The sequence below is a fragment of the Panthera pardus genome, unplaced genomic scaffold (assembly GCF_024362965.1).
Source record: "Panthera pardus isolate Hobbes unplaced genomic scaffold, ASM2436296v1 HiC_scaffold_11, whole genome shotgun sequence".
NCBI lineage: Eukaryota > Metazoa > Chordata > Mammalia > Carnivora > Felidae > Panthera > Panthera pardus.
In genome coordinates, this window is record NW_026526666.1 from 69,479,188 (window position 1) to 69,497,747 (window position 18,560).

General features: G+C 54.6%; 1 protein-coding gene across 4 annotated transcripts; it reads left to right on the forward strand.

Annotated features, from left to right (window-relative positions):
- The first annotated feature begins 2,329 nt into the window (after nucleotides 1-2,329).
- TAL1 (TAL bHLH transcription factor 1, erythroid differentiation factor) lies at nucleotides 2,330-17,437 on the forward strand. 4 transcript variants are annotated; one of them, XM_053895701.1, is made up of 6 exons: nucleotides 2,330-3,152; nucleotides 4,791-6,286; nucleotides 8,295-8,732; nucleotides 10,111-10,205; nucleotides 13,908-14,114; nucleotides 14,236-17,437. In XM_053895701.1, exons 3-6 carry the CDS (start codon nucleotides 8,296-8,298, stop codon nucleotides 14,457-14,459), a joined length of 963 nt encoding a protein of 320 aa, XP_053751676.1. In that variant the 5' UTR covers nucleotides 2,330-3,152; nucleotides 4,791-6,286; nucleotide 8,295; the 3' UTR covers nucleotides 14,460-17,437. The 4 variants fall into 4 exon arrangements, with proteins under 4 accessions (XP_053751676.1, XP_019304931.1, XP_053751673.1 ...); XM_019449386.2 differs by having other exon boundaries at nucleotides 4,791-4,946; nucleotides 13,908-17,437; XM_053895698.1 differs by lacking the exons at nucleotides 2,330-3,152; nucleotides 4,791-6,286 and having other exon boundaries at nucleotides 13,908-14,578; nucleotides 16,674-17,437.
- Nucleotides 17,438-18,560: the final 1,123 nt, after the last annotated feature.

Here is an 18,560-nt window from a genome sequence, read left to right on the forward strand (position 1 = left end):
CTGAATCGTGAGAAAGGCGAGGAGACAAGAGAAGGCCAATAAGGCAGAAGGAGCAGCAGTAGCTGAGGCACAAGGGGGGATTCGGTGTGATAATAGTGGGTGAGGCAGGGCTGGAGCCATGGGGAGAGAGCAAGAGATCGGGCCTAATAGACCCCAGAAGCCTCTCCTCAGGGTCCCTGTGGAAGGCTGGAATGGCTGGGCCAGGGGAAGCCTTGTGACATGTCCAAGAATTAAATTATTTTTCGCAGAACTTGGATGGTCCTTCTCTCAGGAGATTCTGTAAAAGTTACCTGTATGCACAGGGTGCCCTGACTTCCACCAGAGAGCACAGGAGGGATAGAGGCCACAGCCTACACTGAATTGACCCTATCTTCACAGAGAGTCATCTTGATGGCAAGGAGGGGCCAGTACTCAGACTGTGACCAGACTCTGGGCACTGTCCTTGACTGGGACTCAGTCCGGGACCAGATGAAGGGATTTCCCCAGTTTTCAGGTTGCAAAAGAAGCTCCAAAGCAGAGCTACTGGGAGGACCAAGCATCCTGGCATGGTGGGTAAACCTGTGGACTGGGAACTAGGTACTTGAGTTTGGGTCTCAGCTTCTCCTGGGTTCACTGTGAGCTTTGGCCAAGTCACATCTCTCCGTGCCTTAATTTCCTTGTCTGTAACAATAACCAGAACTGCCATGCAAGTGCATATGATGTCATCCTGGGCTCTGGGCTGTGAGGGTTCCATAGATTACTGTTCTCACAACTACCTTTTAAAGGTCATTTAATTCTCACAACAAATCTGGGAGGTAGGTATTATCTCCCCATTTTACAGAAGAGGAAACAGAGGTTCGGAGCCAAGCGACTTGCAAGATTTAAACCCGGGCTTTCCCCTCCACCATAAAAGAATGAAACCAGATGCCCTCCATGAGCTGAGCCCCAGTCACCACTCTTCGCTGAACTCAGACTTCTACCCCACACTAAGATCTTGGTCCCTGCAATGAGTTGAACCCAGATCTGTCATCCCAGCCTAGGCTCTGGCTGCTTTTCGTCATCTGCTGGGCTCCAGGTGGACACTGGTGCCAAATGAACTTCAAACCCAGGCTCCACCACTCACCAGATGTGTAACATTGGTCAAATTTCTTTTACTTTCTGTGCCACAGTTTCTTCATCTCTAAATGGAGGATGGTAATAGCACCAGCATTGTTTATGAGAACGAAAGGAATTTGTATGTGTAGAGTGCTTAGAACGGCGCTTCATAGCAGGATTAAACTGTTTAAAATATTATGAGGGATGGGATGTTCCCGGGCTCTGGGCTCAGCCTGGAACTCAAGCAGAATGGACGTTTAAATCGCTCCGTTGACAGCAATTCTGCCTCCACAGAGCCCCCGGCTGTGAGCTCAGTCTATGCCACGGGAGGCAAGCAAGCTCCATTTTAGAGCAGAAAGGAGCCAGGGCTGAAGGGGGTGGGAGGCCGGGGGGGGGGGGGGGTGCTGGGAGCTTCCTGGGATGAGGAACTGCCCATTGAAATCCGGGTGTCTAGGACACTGGAGAAAGAATGGATGCCGGGGAAGGGTTGGGAGTGATGGTTTTGGTGTCGGAGGTAGGGACGCGGTGCTGGGATGAGAGTCGCTGAAGAAAGGTGTCTCGAAGGCCGTGGGACTGAGGTTGCGGGGAGTCCGGTTCCCCAGAGGCTTCGGGATCAGAAATGGGGCTGGACTCGCCGAGTCCTAGACCGCGCGCCCAACTCTCTCCGTGGCGCATTCCGGAGCCGGTCCCAGCGCCGCGCAACCAGTCCCCGCTCCCTCCGGTGAAATTGCCAAATTAAAATGAATCATTTGGCCCATAATGGCCGAGGCGCTTATCGGGGGCGAGCGGACCCGCGGCAGTGCCTTATCTCGGCGGCGCACACGGCCCCGGCGCGCCTCGGCCCATGCTAACGAGGCCCAGAACGTGAGCGGGGATTAGCGCGCGTCGCTGGAGGAGCCTGGGCGCGCGGGCGGGGGACCGCGACGGGGGGCGGGGGCGGGCCTCCGCACTGAGGACCAGGCCTCAAAATGGCCACACGCGTCCCCCCGTAGCGGCAAAACGTGAGCATTCTGGCCTTTTTCTAGTGGGAGGCAACCTACGGCCTCCCGCGGAATTCCCCGTCAGTTCCTCTCTCCCTTTCCCCCCGCTCGCAGAAGAGGTCTTCGCTCCTTTTCCCTGGGTTTCTTTCGATGGGGGGCATTTTCCACGGACGCCCTCCGCTCGCCGCCGCCGCCCCTCCCGCCACGGAGACTCTCTTCCTTCCTTCCCCTTTTTCCTTACGCAATATACAGAAATGCGCGAGGCGGTGGTTGGTTTTCATTTCTTCTTGGTGGTTGTGTGCATGCGGTGGGATTGTGAGTGCGTGTGTGAGCCGTCGGCAATGCTGACTTCTTCCGAGTGTGGTCTTCCCAGGCGATGGGCTGTGTGTCCGAGGGTGATGGTGTCCGCGCCCTTTGGGTTGTTGATTTGGATTCTTCAAGCCCTTCTGCGTTTTCATCGTTGTATACAGTTATGCTCGTTGGCTTTCTCGACACGGGTCTGCCTCTGGGTGTTGGGTTGTGTGGCCTTGGCGATTGTGTTTGGGTGGTTTCGTTGTGTCGGGCGTGTGTGATCCTGACTACCTTAGTTGTCTGTCCGTGAGCGATTGCGTTGGACTGATTTCGTTGTGGCGCGTTGGACAATGTGCGGGCCCGACCATGTCGACTTGCGGGGCAGTGTTGGGTTGTGTTTACTTTGCTTCCCTTCTGTGGGGCTGGACCGTGTGTGGTCCTGTCCATACTGGGTTGTGTGCTTGTGTCCTTTAGAAGTGCATTTGCAAATCGCTGGGGGGTGGAGGGGAGGGCGAGCAGGAGATGGGGCCGCAAGTTGAGGAGGCGGCAAGGGGGCGGGGAGAGGGATTTCACATTTTATTCCAAATTATGATGTATTCGGAAGCCAGTGTCGGCTTGGATGGGCAGACGGAGCCCGGTCGGCGGCTGCTCTGTCCAGAGGCCAGCCTGTGCCCCGGTGTTCGAGGGGTTTGTTAGAGTGGGAGGTTCTTCAGGCTCGGAGCTGAGCAGCGCTCGCCAAGGCCCGCGCCTTCAAGCCGGTAGCCGCCGGCTTCGGTTTCCGCCGCACCCAGGCTTCATCCATTTCTGGTCAGTTTCGCGGGTACCTCCGCCGGGGTCTGCGGGAGAGGCCTGGAAAAGACAATGGGCGCATTCTCCAGGTTTCGCGCCTTGGGTGGGGACCCTCGGGATAATCTCCAAAGAACACTTTCCCATCCCCTCCCCGGGTGAACGACATTGCCGCGTGGGTCAGGTACACGTCGCGTCGGTGACCCCGGCCAGGCTTTGTGGAGGGATGGGGTTAGTGCTGCCCTCGCTGCGAAAAAATGGATTTTGTTTTGCCAGTTATTATGGTTACTGATGTCGTCGCCATCATCCTCATCCTCATCGTCATCATCATCCTTTTTAATTAAAGTAATCGTTCAGAAGCGAAGCGGCTTGTCCCTTTTAGCTTCTTTGGAGCGATAACAAAGCAGCGCCGTTTCCCTCCCCCCCCCCCCCCCCCCCCCCGCTCTATTTTTTAAGTTGCTGAGCTTGGGGTTGGGAGAGAAAATGGAGAGAGGGACGGACACACAGACTCTGTCATAAAGCAAAAATTAACCCAACCTAAGATACGGGAATGAGTGAATTCTCCCTTCTTCCCACCCCTCCCCCCATTTCGATTAGAAGAGGAGAAAGAAAATCTCCCGCATTGGACTGAAACTGCAGGGCAGAATTATTCCTGTATTTCTACCAAAGCTGGGGTAAAAAAAGAGTCCTTTGGAATTAATCCAAGGCTTCGATGTGTAATCATAAACTCGACAATTTAGGCAAAACAAATTAAAACCCTTCGGAGGAAAAAAAAAAAAGCAGCCTAAATCTCACTACACTACACCCTGGGAAGCAGTATTGGATTTGTGTTTATCCTTCCTCCCTTTGCCTTGTTTATTGCTGCAAGGAATTACTAGAATTCTCCTTTACTCTGCTAGTCTGAACACTGAAAAATTGAAAATCATTGTGTGGGGATGGTTGAAAGGAAGACGGGGGCTGCCTGTGTCTCTCTCTCTTTCTTTCTTTCTTTCTTTCTTTCTCAATAGGAAGAAAAAAGGGGACCTAGATAGATCAAGATATCTCTCCCTCCCCTCCCCCATTCTCTTGGATCAGTGCTGTTCTGACTCCATTTCTCTGAGAAAGTAGCTTTTGGAATTGGGTTCTGGTTTCACTTTGGGCTAGAGGTGGACATGGAGAGAATGGGGGCCTTGGAGATTCTGCCCCACAGATCAGGGTCTGAAGACTGGAATCCCCTTTTCCAACACACATTTCCCACCCACCCGTGCTAGGCGTTGTGGCTGCTGCTTGGGCCTGACCCGGGTTCCCAAGCCAGCCAACCGCATAGACACGTCAGTGCTTAGAAAACAAACTCAGCTGGCAGCACTGAACCAGACATCCCGGTTGGAGGGCCCGAAAATGTTCTGGCAGTCTGTGGAGAGTTCGTTTTTTTTTGTTGTTGGAGTAAATAGTTATTCCTGATTGGTCAGGTGTAGGGTTCTTTTTAAAGGGGGGTTGGGGGGAGGCTTCAAGCACCTGCAAGTTGGGGGCAGAAAGCTGTTTGCAATTCCCTGGGCTGGTCGGCCGAGGACATGAGGTAATTCCCAGCCATTGACCCCCATTTCTCTCTCTCCCTCCCTCTCGCCCTCCCTCTTTCTCTCCACCCCCATCTTTCCTGGAAACTCGCTTTGGGCGCGGCAGACTGCCCAGGACCACACCGTGGCCTAACTGCTGGTCTCTCAGCGAGAGAGGGGGAAAGCAAAGACCCCAGTCCACAACTTGGACCTTGGCTCCCGCCCCTCTCCGGCGGAGTGGAGATCCTATTCAGAGGGGCCTGTCTCTCTAAATATGCCCCAGGTGAGTTTTGGGGGAACAGTTATCGGTGGCAACAGTGTCCAGGAAGACCTTGGGTTCCGGCCTGGGGTGGGGGAGGCTCAGGACAGAGGCCAGTCCGGTCTCCGATTGGGTGAGGGGAGGACGAGCCCAGAGCTGGGAATCCGGGATCCGTGCCTCTGTGGTTTCTAGCGGGACCCTTTCTTTTTTCAATCCTGGGTAAAAACACCTAACTGGACTTAGCCCCCCAGGCCGCTCCCATCAGTCCTGGTCCTGTGCTTGCTTCACAAGGCTCCTAACTCTGGGGCAGCTATTTCTGGGTGGCGCAGGCTGTGTGTGCCTGGGCCGCTGGCAGGAAGAAGGCCCAGCCATCCTGGCTAGTGCAGTCCCAACTCCGGTGGGCCTTGACCGGGGCCTGAGGCCTAGAGCGGAGCGGCGCTGGAACACTCCTCCACTCTGGTAGTAGCAGGGAATGTGGTTCTGTTCTCGCGAATGCAGCGCAGGCTTGGGGCTCCCCCGGGGGTTCGTTCGGGTGTGGGTGCAATATGAAGGGCAGGAAGCTAGCTCTTACCCCAGGTACCAGCGGAGGCTGTTTTCACATGAGAAATTTTCCCTGCCCGGAATTGGGAGCTGCCGAGACCCCGTTGCTGCCCCCCAGGAGCTCCTGGGATCCGTGCCTTGTTCAGACTCGAACGGAAACGTTGCGGCCATCTGGCAACAGGAGATGAGGATCCGGTGTTGGGGGCTGCGAGCTGGTTCTGGGCCGCACAAAGACAGAGGAGTTGTAATGGTCAAAATAGTCTAGTGCGATTCTGTTCAAAAGCTTCTCCCCATTCCTTTGTCTTCCCCAAATAAAAACAAATGAACAAAGTAAAAATCACTCGGGCTTTCCTTTCAGTAATCTTAACCAAAGCCAAGTGATTGGGGTTAGTCTCCTACAACCAGAGGTGCTTATGAGTCCGCTGTTGGCTTCTGGAGCATGGACCCTTGGCATGGGTGATCCTGGTTGCAGAACAGCCTGCCGGGTTTTCCTAAGGTCCAGGGATGGGCGGGGAGAGGTCGGCCACAGACCCTGGGGGCCAATCAAAGGTTTCTCACGGGGAGCCTCCGAGATACAGATATTTATAGGCCTCTGGGGAGGGCATTTGGGGCCAGAGTCAACTCATCTGGAATATGTGCTCCTCTTGCCCCTTGGGGACCCGCGCCTACATGAAGCCTCAGAATTAATCAGAGGGTATAAATGTGTCATAAGGAGAGCTTGAACTCAGTCTGGTGATTGCAGTGTGCACCGTTGGTCACTCTGGTTAGAAGCTGGGGCTGAAGCACGTGTCACTGGGCACACAACGGTGTGTGGGGACAGTAAGGTAGGGAACCAGCACCTTGGGGGTTGTGTATTTTGCCACAGGATGGTATATTACTGGTGCATTTCACTGCTGCAGGGGAACCAGGAACACCAGACTGGTATACCTCTGGTGCATTTCTAGTGGCTGCAGTGTCTTGGCAGTCCCATTCTGTGGATACAGATCTATTGTTTCCGCCATAATTGTAAACTCATTTCCAATGAAGCCTTGTGAACCCACTGCCTTTGCAGCTCATGTACACCAGGTCTTGGGGAATTCTGTTGTCTCCGGGGTGAGCCCCTGGAGCTGGCAGACCCAGTGCAGAAGTGCAATCTGAATGACAATTCTCCATCAGCTTGTGTGTCTGGTGGCAATTTTGCTGAGCCCCGAAGAGGTTTCAGAAGGTCGGGTCTCTCTTCTGGAGCTGGAGGATATTTCCCAGGCCAACTCTTGTCCGGAGCGGTGCAGTGGCAGAATGGCTGCCGCGAGTGATTAGATGCCCTCTGGTTGGGGCTGAATTGGATTTTTGTGTATTTTCTGCTATAAAATATCCCAACCGTCTAATTCAGAGAGCAGAAATCTTCTTTTGGACATCTTATGAAGCCTGTTGGGTTGATTATATATGTATTTTATTAAAAGAACTCACAAGCATCCCCAAACTACAGACCCAGGGTCTCATGGTTTTTTGGTTTTCATTCTTTCGGGAGCCTGGCTCTATTGACATCGAAGCAGGGCGGTGGAAGGCCCCCAGTCAGTGTTAGTGGGGAGTGGAGCCTCTGTGGTCACCCTGGTGTATGGTTGTGGAGAAGAGAAGGAGTGTCCTCAGCCCCAGGGATATACATGGGAGGGGGTACACAGGAGGATAGCTCAGACAGAGTGAGATAGAAGTTCTGGTCCCGCTCTGTGGCTCTGTGGCCAATAGGTTCATGTGACCTTGGGCAAGGCATTCCCCTGGATGGTCTGGATAATGTTTACTTGAGCATTTGCAGGTGCTTTTAAATGCATAAATGAGGTATTGCCCCCATTTCCCAGAGGACAACACCACGGCAGGAGAGGGGGATGGAAGAGTTCAAGGGCCTTCGTGATACCTCTTCCCGCTCACAGATGGGAGCCTAGACCCCGGTGGCCTCAGGAGCATTCTGAATGCTGAGGCTCCATAGCCCTTCAGCCAAGCCTCCCTTCCAGACCTCACCTCACTTGAGTCCAGCTAGGCAGAAGGAGGCGGAGTGTGCGGGAGGTAGGGCTAGGATCATTTTCTTCCTTCTCAGTGTCTCATCTCTGGTCTCGGTGGGAGTAAAGGGCCACCGGGGTTTCCAGCAGCTGCCCAGAATACACGGTGTATTTGCTTACTACAGACAGACAACCCCTGCAGGGGCGTGCATATGTGTTGAAAGGAGAGCAAGAAGCGCTGCCAGCTGTGGCACAGTGGACCCCAGGCCCTGTAGCCTCCATTCCCTGAGTTCCCTACTTGCACCCCTCCCAGGTTTCTGGACGTTCGTGTGCGGGCGGCAGGCTGGGGGCAGGTATTGCTGAGGGTGGTTGGAAAAGCACCCCACCTCCGCGCCACAGTTTCCCCGCCAAAACCAAAAGGGGGGCGGGAAGAACATGGTCAGGGGATTTGTTCCCTCCTCTTCCCTTGCGGCCTGAGCAGGGGGACAAGATGGTATTTCTTTCTCGCCTCTTTCTACATTTCCTTCCTTTTCCCCCTTCTGTTTTCTTTCGCTGGCTGTATTCCTTTTCCTCCAATGCCTGTCGTGTTTTTCCATCTCTTCAGTCTCTGTGTCTCCCAGGCCCCTCTCCCTTCTCCCAAACCAGAGCACCCCCCCACCTTTCTCCCTCCTGCCCCAGCCCCCCCGCTGGGCCTTCAGGCCCCGGGGGAGGGCGTGTGTCCACGTGGCGCTAAGTTGGTCCGCCTCTTCCCACGTCTCGGTGCGAGAATTTCTCTGAGCCCTGCACCCCCTTCACCCACCCCTCGGTGGGCTGGGGGCGGTTGTCAGAGCGGGCGTCCGCTTGTCTGTCTGTCTGCCCGCAGGATGACGGAGCGGCCGCCGAGCGAGGCGGCCCGCAGTGACCCCCCGCTAGAGGGACGGGACGCGGCCGAGGCCCGCATGGCCCCTCCGCACCTGGTCCTGCTGAACGGCGTCGCCAAGGAGACGAGCCGCGCGGCCCCCGCGGAGCCCCCGGTCATCGAGCTGGGCGCGCGCGGCGGTCCGGGGGGCGGCCCCGCCGGTGGGGGCGGCGCCGCGCGGGACTTAAAGGGCCGCGACGCGGCGGCGGCGGCCGAAGCGCGCCATCGGGTGCCCACCACCGAGCTGTGCAGACCTCCGGGGCCCGCGCCCGCCTCGGCCCCCGCGGAGCTGCCCGGCGACGGCCGCATGGTGCAGCTGAGCCCACCCGCGCTGGCGGCCCCCGCCGCTCCCGGCCGCGCGCTGCTCTACAGCCTCAGCCAGCCGCTGGCCTCGCTCGGCAGGTCAGGGCCGCGGCGGGAGGGGACGGGGTGGGCGGGCGGCACCCCGGGAAGCATCCTGCCGGGGCGCCCCTTATGCCCCTCGGAGCGACCGCGCTTAGCGGCGGGAGCGCAGGAAGGGAAGGGAGTAGTAGACCCGAGGGCGGAAAAGTCTGCTCGCTGGAGCCCGTGCGCGAGCAGACGGGAGCCCTTTGTGGGAGTGTGCGTGTGCGCGGGGCCGGGGGTGGCGTGCCCCGTGCGTGTGCGGCCTGCGTGGGTGTGCGTGAGCCCGCGAGGGGTCCACGCCTTCGGGCGTGCAGGCATGTGGCACGCAGTGAGTGGAAGCGCGCTGGCCGTGCTGGGTGTTGGTAGTGTGTGCGTGCGTGGTGGCGAGTGGCCCAAAGGGAGCTGCTGGAGTGTGAGTACCGGGCAAGAATGTGTCTGAATGCGCTCCGCTGTGAGATTCTTCTGGAAACTGCAGCCCTCAGTGGACAGGTAAGAGATACGGAGCTGATGGTCGTTGCAAGAGGGTTCCCTCTTCGGAAACTGCTCCAGGGCGCATCTGGGGAGTGGATCCCTCCCTCTCCTCCTGAGCCCCTCCTGAGCCCCTCTGCCCCTCGGCCGGGCTGGGCAGGGCGGCGGTGGGGGGGGGGGGCGCGGTGTATACCCCTCTCGGTGTGAGGGTGTCCATTTTCCTGCTGGGGCCACTGAGATGGCGGGGAGATAGGGGTAGAGGTGGCGCTCAGACAGGAAGATGAGGCAGGGGTTGATAATGTGGGCCAGTTATTGAGTCTGTGGGAGACCCCGAGAAAGAAGCCATGGAAAGCACAGAGTGGGTGATGGGGGGGGGCATGTAAACAGTGGTGAGTCAAGGTTTCCTTTCTGTTGAATGTCGGCGGCCCCCATGGGACCCCCGATGAAGGTGGGGCGACCTGGGGGGAAAGGGATGGTGTGCCTTGTGAGGGGCTAGAGTTGCACAGCACACAAGGTATGAAGGCCACATCTGCCTGTATGAGTACCTGTTTGGGAGGGGAGGTGTCTGGGGATCCTGTGCTTGTATCGGGAAGGGGAGTATGCCTGCCTGTGAGTTGCGTGTGTGTTCATTATTGCATTTGTTCCATGTGTTCACTTATCATTTGTGTGGGGGGAGGGGTGTGTGGGAGTGTGGTCCCTCCTCCCCTTGCTTGTCTCACCGGGGAGAGAGGGTGGGAGCATTCTGTGAGTGTGTTTGGGTGTGTGTGTGATGCTCCTTCTATTCCAAACTCAGGTGTGAAGGGAGCAGGAGCCCCCTTGTTTTCCCAAGGGTGGTGGGAGGCTCAAGAACACGTGGGGAGGATCGCTGAGGAGGCTTTCTCCCCTCCACCTACGTGTGATCTTGTGATCTGCCTGCTCCCTCCCACAGTGGGTTCTTTGGGGAGCCAGATGCCTTCCCTATGTTCGCCACCAACAACCGAGTGAAGAGGAGGCCCTCCCCTTATGAGATGGAGATTACTGATGGTGAGTCTACCTGCTTCCACCTTTGTGTCATCCCTCATGCTCCTTAGAGCCCCTTGAAGGTGGGATCCTTGGGCACTACTCCATGAGTGTCTCACATAGCTGGGTTGGCTGCCTTGGAACCCGAGTCTGCCCACTCTGCAACTAGACCTGGGACTAGGGGAAGTCATGGGCGGGGCTGGGGGCCACCCTCATGGTCCTGGGAAGAGGGAAGTGGTGCTGAGGACACACTGAGGCATTTAGCCCAAACCCCTGGAGTCAGTTGTAGTTCCCACTGTAGCTCCGTTCCAACCCCTGGCAAGAATCGCAGGCGGAGGGCAGAACACGTGGTGCTCCCTGCCTCTAAGCGCTGCCCCTCAGGGATTTCGTGCAGCTCCCAAGTCCTTTTTGGAGTCTGGAGTCTGCTCCCTGCCTGGAATTGCACATTTAAGGGCCTTGTCCCAGGACCCTATATTGTGGGGCCATCTCGTCTCCGTTCCACACCCAGAACTGAGACCTGGAGTTCCCTTCCTGACATCCTAGATTCCCCGAGAAGGTCCTTGGCACTACTACAGTGAACTACCCAGTAATCTTTGGCACTTAACTTGGGGGAAGGGGTTGGATGAATGGGAAATTTGGAGTATCCCCTCCCTCTCCCCAGTGTTGATCTGATGCAGTAGATGGGACCCAACACCAGGGGGCAGGAGAGCAGGCTCTTCCAGAGCCCAGGACTTGGAGCCAATCCCTGGAGCCTCCAGGGCTTCAGCCTGGCTGGGGCCTGGGGCTCCAGTAGGAAGGGCACCTGAGGCCTTGAAGCCACACTGGGTTTATTCAAGGAGCCAGTAAGAGGGATATGTATTGAGCTGGAGCCTCTGGAGAGGAGTCTTCTGTGGTGTTCTGGAGGGGAGGGGGCCTAGAGTCTGGACAAGGAACAGGCCTCATAAGACCTGATCAGCCTGGGATATGGGGTATAGGTCCAAGAGGGAAGGGTGATGACGTGTCAATGCTGTTAGGTTAGAGAGGGGAGGTGGGTATACCAAACAGGAAATAGGCAGAACCAGTCCCGAAGTTCCCCAGGGAAGAGGCATTTTCGGCAGAGGGCAGAAGCAGTGAGAATCAGGCTTAAAAGAGAGGAAGGAGGAGAGGGGCAAGAGGGTGAGGATTTGGGGGGAGCACAGACGTATAGGGAAACCATTACTCATAAATGTCACTAACGTTTACTGAGCACCTACTCAGTACCTGGCCACGGAGAGTCAGAGGGTGCAGAGGGATGGACAGACTGGGGGAAGAGGAGGGTGTGGAGAGGTGGGAGGTTCTCTGGGAAGGTGCCAGAGAGGAATAGGCAGAAATGGAGGTGAGAAGAGGGTATGTGTGTGGGGTGCAGAATCTGTCCATGAGACTTGGAAGTCAAAGGTATAACCAGAAAGAGTCCAAAGAAGTGGAACTAATTCGAGGTGTAAAGTCAGGACTTGATGTGGATTCCTACTGCTGAACTTTTCTGGCTCTCAGTTTCCTCATTTGTGAAGTGGGGAGAGTAATTGCTTCCTTACAGATTGCTGAAAGAGTACAATGGGGTAAAGTGTTTTTAGGGCCTGGCTCAGGGTAGGTGCTCCTTCTGGAGTTCTGTCTAGCTGTAGCTGTGACAGCACTTATAATGCCCCTCCTCACGTAGGAGCTCCCTAAAGATCAGTCAGTATTACCATGGAGCAGAGACGGTCTTCTCTATGTCACAGCTGAGGGACACCCCTCTGTCTGGCCTGGAGGCCAAAGAACATGGAGTTATTCCCTCCGCAGCAGCCCAGGGTAGGACTGCCAGCACAGTGCTGTTTTTCCCAGCTTGGGTCTGGCCTTTGGCAAAGAGTGCATTGGGCTGGGGCTTGTTGGGGTTTAGAAAGATCCGCTCTGAGAGAATATCGTGTGTGTGTATGTGTGCATGTGTGTATACGTGTGTGTGTGTGTGTGTGTGTGCACGTGCATGTAAGAGAGACAGATGATGAAGCTGGAAGTGCTGGCATGGATGAGCTGTCCCAGCCTCAGTCTCAGTGGAATGAGCAGTGGGTCTTAGGTGATGCCTTGACCCTTCCTCTCCTCGTCTCCCCTACTCAAGTTTCCCCATTCTGAGGTCTGGTTCTAGGGGTCATCAAAGAGAGCAAACAAATATCCCAGGTCTGGGAGTTCCTTCAGTGCACAGAGCTTCCTGATGACTGCTGGGAGCTTGGCTGTGTGCCTCAGTGTTGGGGAGGGAAGCGGTCACCTCAGCCCAGGAGCTCAGGAACACTTGCAGGGCCCTGTTCTATTTTCTCTGGCTTTGGGCATCCCAGGTCAGGCTTGGATATTTTGTGCAGTGCTTTGAACACCATAGGTGCTCAATACATGCACGCTGGTGTCTGCTACTGCTCCACAAGTCTTAGTACGTGAATACAGTCTGAAATTGGTCTAGTCTGTAATCAGTGCATTGTAGACATGGAGAGACTGAGGCAGCCCCCAGACACCTGCTCAGAGCCTCAGGCCATGCCTGTGCGTGGCTGTCTCTCCACTCCTCTCCTGGGGGAGAGAGCCCACAGGGTAGGTGGGCCCTTTTCCCTCTTGTCTGTGCTCTCTACGCCATTCCCCCTTCTGCCAGCATGATCAGTTAGCAAACATTTACCAAACCCCTGCTCTGGGTTTTCCATCACCCTTAGTATAAAGTCCCCACCCTGACTGCAGAGACTTATGGGGTCTGGATTCAGCCTACTCTGATCACAAACACACTGATTAGCCAGGCTGGCTTCAGCCATTTTCCAGCTCAGGGCCTTTGCCATAGCATTCCCTCTTCCCTTCCTGTGGCTGCTGGCTCTTGTTTAGCCTTAAGTTCTTACCTTCTAGATGTCACTTTTCTCCAGTATGCCATCCCCAACCACCTCAGCTAAATGTAGTGGCTCCTTTCCATATTTTATTACATTCTGCTTCCTGTTCATTTGTTATTTGTTTGTACTTGTTCATCATCTGTCATCACCATTAAAATGGAAGTTCCATGAGGGCAGGGACCCTGTCTGTTTTGTTCATCATGTTCCTTGGTGCCTGGTTATTAGTAAATAACTGATGGTTAGATGATAATAGCTGACATTTATTGAATGTTTTACCTGAGGCAGGTATTGTCTTAAGGACTTTATCCTGTGTTCGTTGTTAGATCCATATGACAATCTTGTGACTTCAGTTGCTAGTATTATCTCCATTTTACAGATGATGAAGCTAAAGCACGGGGAGTTTAAGTAACTTGCCCAGTCACTCTCTAGTGAGTAATAGTCAGGAATCATCCCGGAAAGTCTGGCTCCAGAGTTTGTCTTTCTGACTAATGTGGTATGGCCTCTTGGCACAACGAATGAATGAATGAATGAATTAATTAATTAATGACAAATGGTCCCTGTCCTCAAATGTTTCACAACCCAGACAGGGCAACAAGCATAGACACATACAGCAATGATCAAAAGTAATGGAGATCAGGGGGTTGGAGGGCCGTGATGGTTGGTGAGGTCTGTCCCAAGGGGTGGAGGGAAATCCTCAGAGAGGAGGAAACAGATGAACTGGGCTTTACAAGCTGAATAGGAGTTTTCTAAGTAAAAGGGAAGGGAAGGCGTTCTGGGTTTCCCCAGTTTCCCAATGACTGGTTTCTCTTCTTCCCCACAGGAGAAGGTGCCTTGGGGCACCTCCATTTCACCGTTTTAACTCTTGTCCCCCTACCTCCAGGTCCTCACACCAAAGTCGTGCGACGCATCTTCACCAACAGCCGAGAAAGATGGCGGCAGCAGAATGTGAACGGGGCCTTTGCTGAGCTCCGCAAGCTGATCCCCACACATCCCCCAGACAAGAAGCTCAGCAAGAATGAGATCCTCCGCTTGGCCATGAAGTACATCAACTTCCTGGCCAAGCTGCTCAATGACCAGGAGGAGGAGGGTACCCAACGGGCCAAGCCTGGCAAGGACCCCGTGGTGGGGGCTGGTGGAGGAGGCGGTGGGGGAGGGGGCGGTGCACCTGCAGACGACCTGCTGCAGGACGTGCTCTCCCCCAACTCCAGCTGTGGCAGCTCTCTGGATGGGGCCGCCAGCCCGGACAGCTACACAGAAGAGCCGGCACCCAAGCACACGGCCCGCAGCCTCCATCCTGCCATGCTGCCAGCCGCTGATGGAGCAGGTCCTCGGTGATGGGGCCGGGGCCACTCAGGACCGGCCAGGAGGGCAGCCTCAGGCTTCTGGGACCGTGGGCTTTGGGGCAGGTGGGGTGAGGATTGGGCAGCTCTGAAGCAGGGCAGTGGACTTGACGAGCCTTCCTTGATGTCTGAACTTTGGGAAGTCCTAACTGCCCTGGCTGGCTTTCCTGTTTCCTGACTCAGTGGTAGAACAGAAAAATGGAACAAAGTGGTAGGTACTTTTTATGAAGACGGCACGGTCTTCCCCTCCCCCAAATCCCTAAGACTTTAAAGTAAAGAGCTCAACTGGCACTGCTTTTGGCCTGGAGCTTGGGACCCCCCGTCTTTGCTGAGACTTGGGGTTGTCGGCTCTCCCCTGGGGCATCCAGCAGCCTCTGCCTTGCCTTTAGCCCCCTCCCAAGCTGGCTGGGGTGGCTTGTGTGGCCACCCCGCCCAAATATGTAGGTACCTGGTAGCTGCCCATTTCTGGGTGAGCCCCATCTTCACCCAGGCCCATGTTGGTCCACCCAGCTTGCCAGCTGCCGCAGAGAGTCACACGCCTCGAGGTGCCTTCTTCAGGGCCTGGTTGAAGAAGATGGCCAGTGGACAGCCTGCTCTTGACTAGCTGGGCCGGAGGGTCAGAAAACCCAGTAGCCCTTACTCTTGCCCCAGGATCAAAGTCTGCTTTCTCCCCACTGAGACTTGCCTTCCTAATCCTTGTGGCTGTGGGGACCGAGTCTGTAGCTGGGAGCATGCCCTGTTGGGCCTCATGTGAAGGCAGAGAGAGGGAAAGTGATTAGAATGAGTTGAGCAAGAGCTGTTTAGGGCTGTGGGTTCACATCCCGATGGTGTCTCAGAGCTTCCTGCCTGTGTTCTGAGCTCCTCATCACTGTTTGTACGGTGAACGAATGCCAGTGTGCCGATGGGCATGTGCTTGTGCTGACAATGGATGCACAGCCCCATCTGTGTGTCCTCGCAGATACTCAGAGGGACCTTCTCACCCCCAGGAAGTCTGCTTGCTGATGGTCTGGTCTGTGTTCTGAACTCAATTGAGCACAAACCCTGTCCTATGAATTTCTGGCATTTGGGATTTTTGCTTGACTTCAGTTACTGGTGGGATCTTTAGGTCTTGATAGGACCCAGGCGCCAGCCCCCTTCTGGGGCATGGGAAATCCAGAGACCAGAGACCAGGCCCTGGCTGAGACCCAGACATATGCACAATCACTTAGCAGAATCTTCAACACCCCTCGGTTATACAGCTTTCAGTCACCTAGGGTGTGTATGGGAGGCTGGCTTACTGCAATAAGAGTGTCCCCCTCCAAAAGTTGTACATGAAAGTTTTGTAAATCAAACCCTTATCCTTCATCTTTTAAAGAATTACTACTGCAAGTCCTTTTGTAAAGTGAAGAATTTTTTTGTAGAGTGGACCCACTGTCCTGTTGATCTCTTGTGTCAATCCAGATGGTGGGACATGGTTTTCTTAAGGCCAGGCCTGCCTGTGACATGCATTCCAAGCCCATGGAACAAACTCCACCCAAGTCCTATATACCTGTCATTGTACCCTCAAGTCACCGCAGCCATCTCCCACCAGGCTCTGCCTTTGGGGTTAGAGGGAAAACAATCCCTTGTGGTGAAGGACCTTGAGCACAGCCGAATGCAGATGGCATGATCCCTGCTCCCTCCCCTCCCCTCCCCTCTTAAGTTGTGGGGTCCAGTTTGTGAGTAAGGGGGGAACATGGTAACCTTTATAGTACCATTCTCCATCCATTTAAGACCCCCAACATCCTATTTTGGTGAACTTAGGATTGGTTTCTTTCCAGTACTTGGAAGCTTCTGTGAGGAATCCCATCTGTCTAAAGATGGAGCCCCTGTCCTAGGTCCTAAGACTCTATTTACCTCCTGGCAGAGTAATTTGACTTGGGAGTGAAAAGTGGCCACAGTATGGATGAGTGGAGACGATTTAGGAGATGATCACACATTCTATCAGGAACTCAAGCTTCTGGCTTCCTCCTCTCTCAGACAATATGGATAAGTTACCTCTCTCAATGTCAGTTTCTCATAAACACCCTGGTTTGGCCTGTCTCCTAGGGCTGTGGTGTAGACTGAGTGGAATCATGAAAGTAGCATTTTGAAACCAGAAAGAACCCTTCTGCCCTCAGTATCATTGCTGCAGTGGGGTTTCTCACCCTGAGTGCAGGGCCTGGGCAGTGGGCCAGCCTGCCTGACTGCATAGCATTTGAGCAATCTAGGTTCCAAACCACTTTTGCCTGAATTATCCTGATTGTCCACATTTCTCCAGATTGACCTCATTTTCGTTTCCTTCCAAGGGGAGGCACAGGAGTAAGAATGGAAAAAGACACGGGCGGAATATGTAAAACGTAATACAGCTTCCCCAAACTGGCCTGGGTAGGGAATGGTAAGGCTTCATGTCTTTGCAAGACCTACAGAAGATCCAAAATTTTCATTTTCATGTCCAACTGCGCACCCCCGCCCCACCCAGCATACCCTTCTTCTTCCTCTGCCTCACCTGTAAAGAGATGGCAACATTCCAAGAATTGTATCTCTGCAAAGGGAAGGAATGTAAAGGAAAAAAAAAAGTGTGGAGAAGAGAGATGATTGTAATGACCAGAGGGATTCACATCTTTTCAGGAAAATTCACATGCTTTTATTGGTGGTGGCAACGGCAAGATGGTACAACCTTTATCCTATTCTGAAAACAGAACAGAGGGCACAGCATCTGTAGTCAGCTGACAACTATCTTGGCCTTTGGGGCTGGTTTGGTCTCGTACTTGTGATTTCGATGGTACGTGGCCCCCACCAAAGGCTTGCCCTTGCCCCTGTACATAGCGCGTTGTCCCTGTGGGCGGGCCCAGCACTTTCCGTCAATGTTGTACTGTACGTGATGAGTTGTGTTGGTCTCTGCATTTTTCTGCAGAAGGGGAGTAACCGCTCCGGGTACCTTGACCTTTGTACAGCCGGGAGGCCAACACTGTGGGCGTGACTCTTTAGCGACAAAACCCTTGTGGTGATGATGTGTGTATATATATAAGGATATATTGGGAAGATTTCTAAATAAAAGTTTTACAAAGGGGCCTGGACTCTGTACTTGGATCTTGCACCCCCAGGCCTGAGAGTTGGGACATTAAAAGGAAGGGTCTGACAAGAGTCTGTCTCCCTGGATATAGAGGGGCCTCCAGGACTCAGCTGTTCCCTCGGGGTGGAATGATCCCACCCTGAGGCTCCCCCCCCTTAGAGGTTCCATTCTTTTCCCTCTCCCAGGCCTCACAGAGGGGGCCTCTTCTGAACATTGTGTACCTGTACTTGTGGCGCAGGGCCACCCGCAGGTGGCCTCCTCTGTGTGCTGGGTTCAGCCTGTATGGCTGGGGCAGTGGCTTTCCTCATAAGTTCAGGACAGATTAAGGTCTCACCAGAGGATGGTCCCAGGTGCTCTGATGACTCCATGGAGGCTGCAGCTCTAATACCTGACTCTCGAGGATTGGGGGGTGCAAGTCTCACGTGGGGATCAGGGACAGGCTGAGGCTTTGGGAGAAGTGATCAGTGAGGGGATGCTTAGGAATGGAAATGCTGTGACGGACGGGGACTCTGGGTTCGGGGGGCAGAGAGGGCTCTGCATATGGACTGTTGGAACTTCAGGGACCTCAGTGGGTTAGCATTTCCAGTGGAGTACCAATCCTTCCATGTAGTCGTGTTTTTTGAGCCCTACAACGGGCCAGGTATCATTCTAGGTACTGGAGATCCAGCAGTGAAGAAAACCAAAATCCCTGTTCTTGAGTTGCTTGAATTCTAGCAAGGAGACAGTAAGCGCGCACACGCGCACACACACACACACACACACACACACACATTAAATATGCTGATTATGGTGTTGATACAGTGAAGTTACAGCACATTAGAAGGTGATTAGTAGAAGGGAAAAAAGATGTGCCCAGAAGGGAACTCAAGGGGCCCCTGGATGACTCTGGCTCCTTTGGGATTAGCCTTGCTCATCTTGCCAGGCTTTGATCTTGGCTGCACCTGTCCTAGGAAGCTTCCAACCATAATCTAGGAGGGCCAGGGCCATGCAGAGTTTGAGGGTCAAACTCTGGCCTGTAGGGAAGCTCCTGAGCTTTTAGAAGACTCCCAAGTATGCATCTCCCTGGCCCAGGGCAAGGAAGCCTTTGGGAAGATAGGAAGAGGAGACTTAGTCCTGGGGC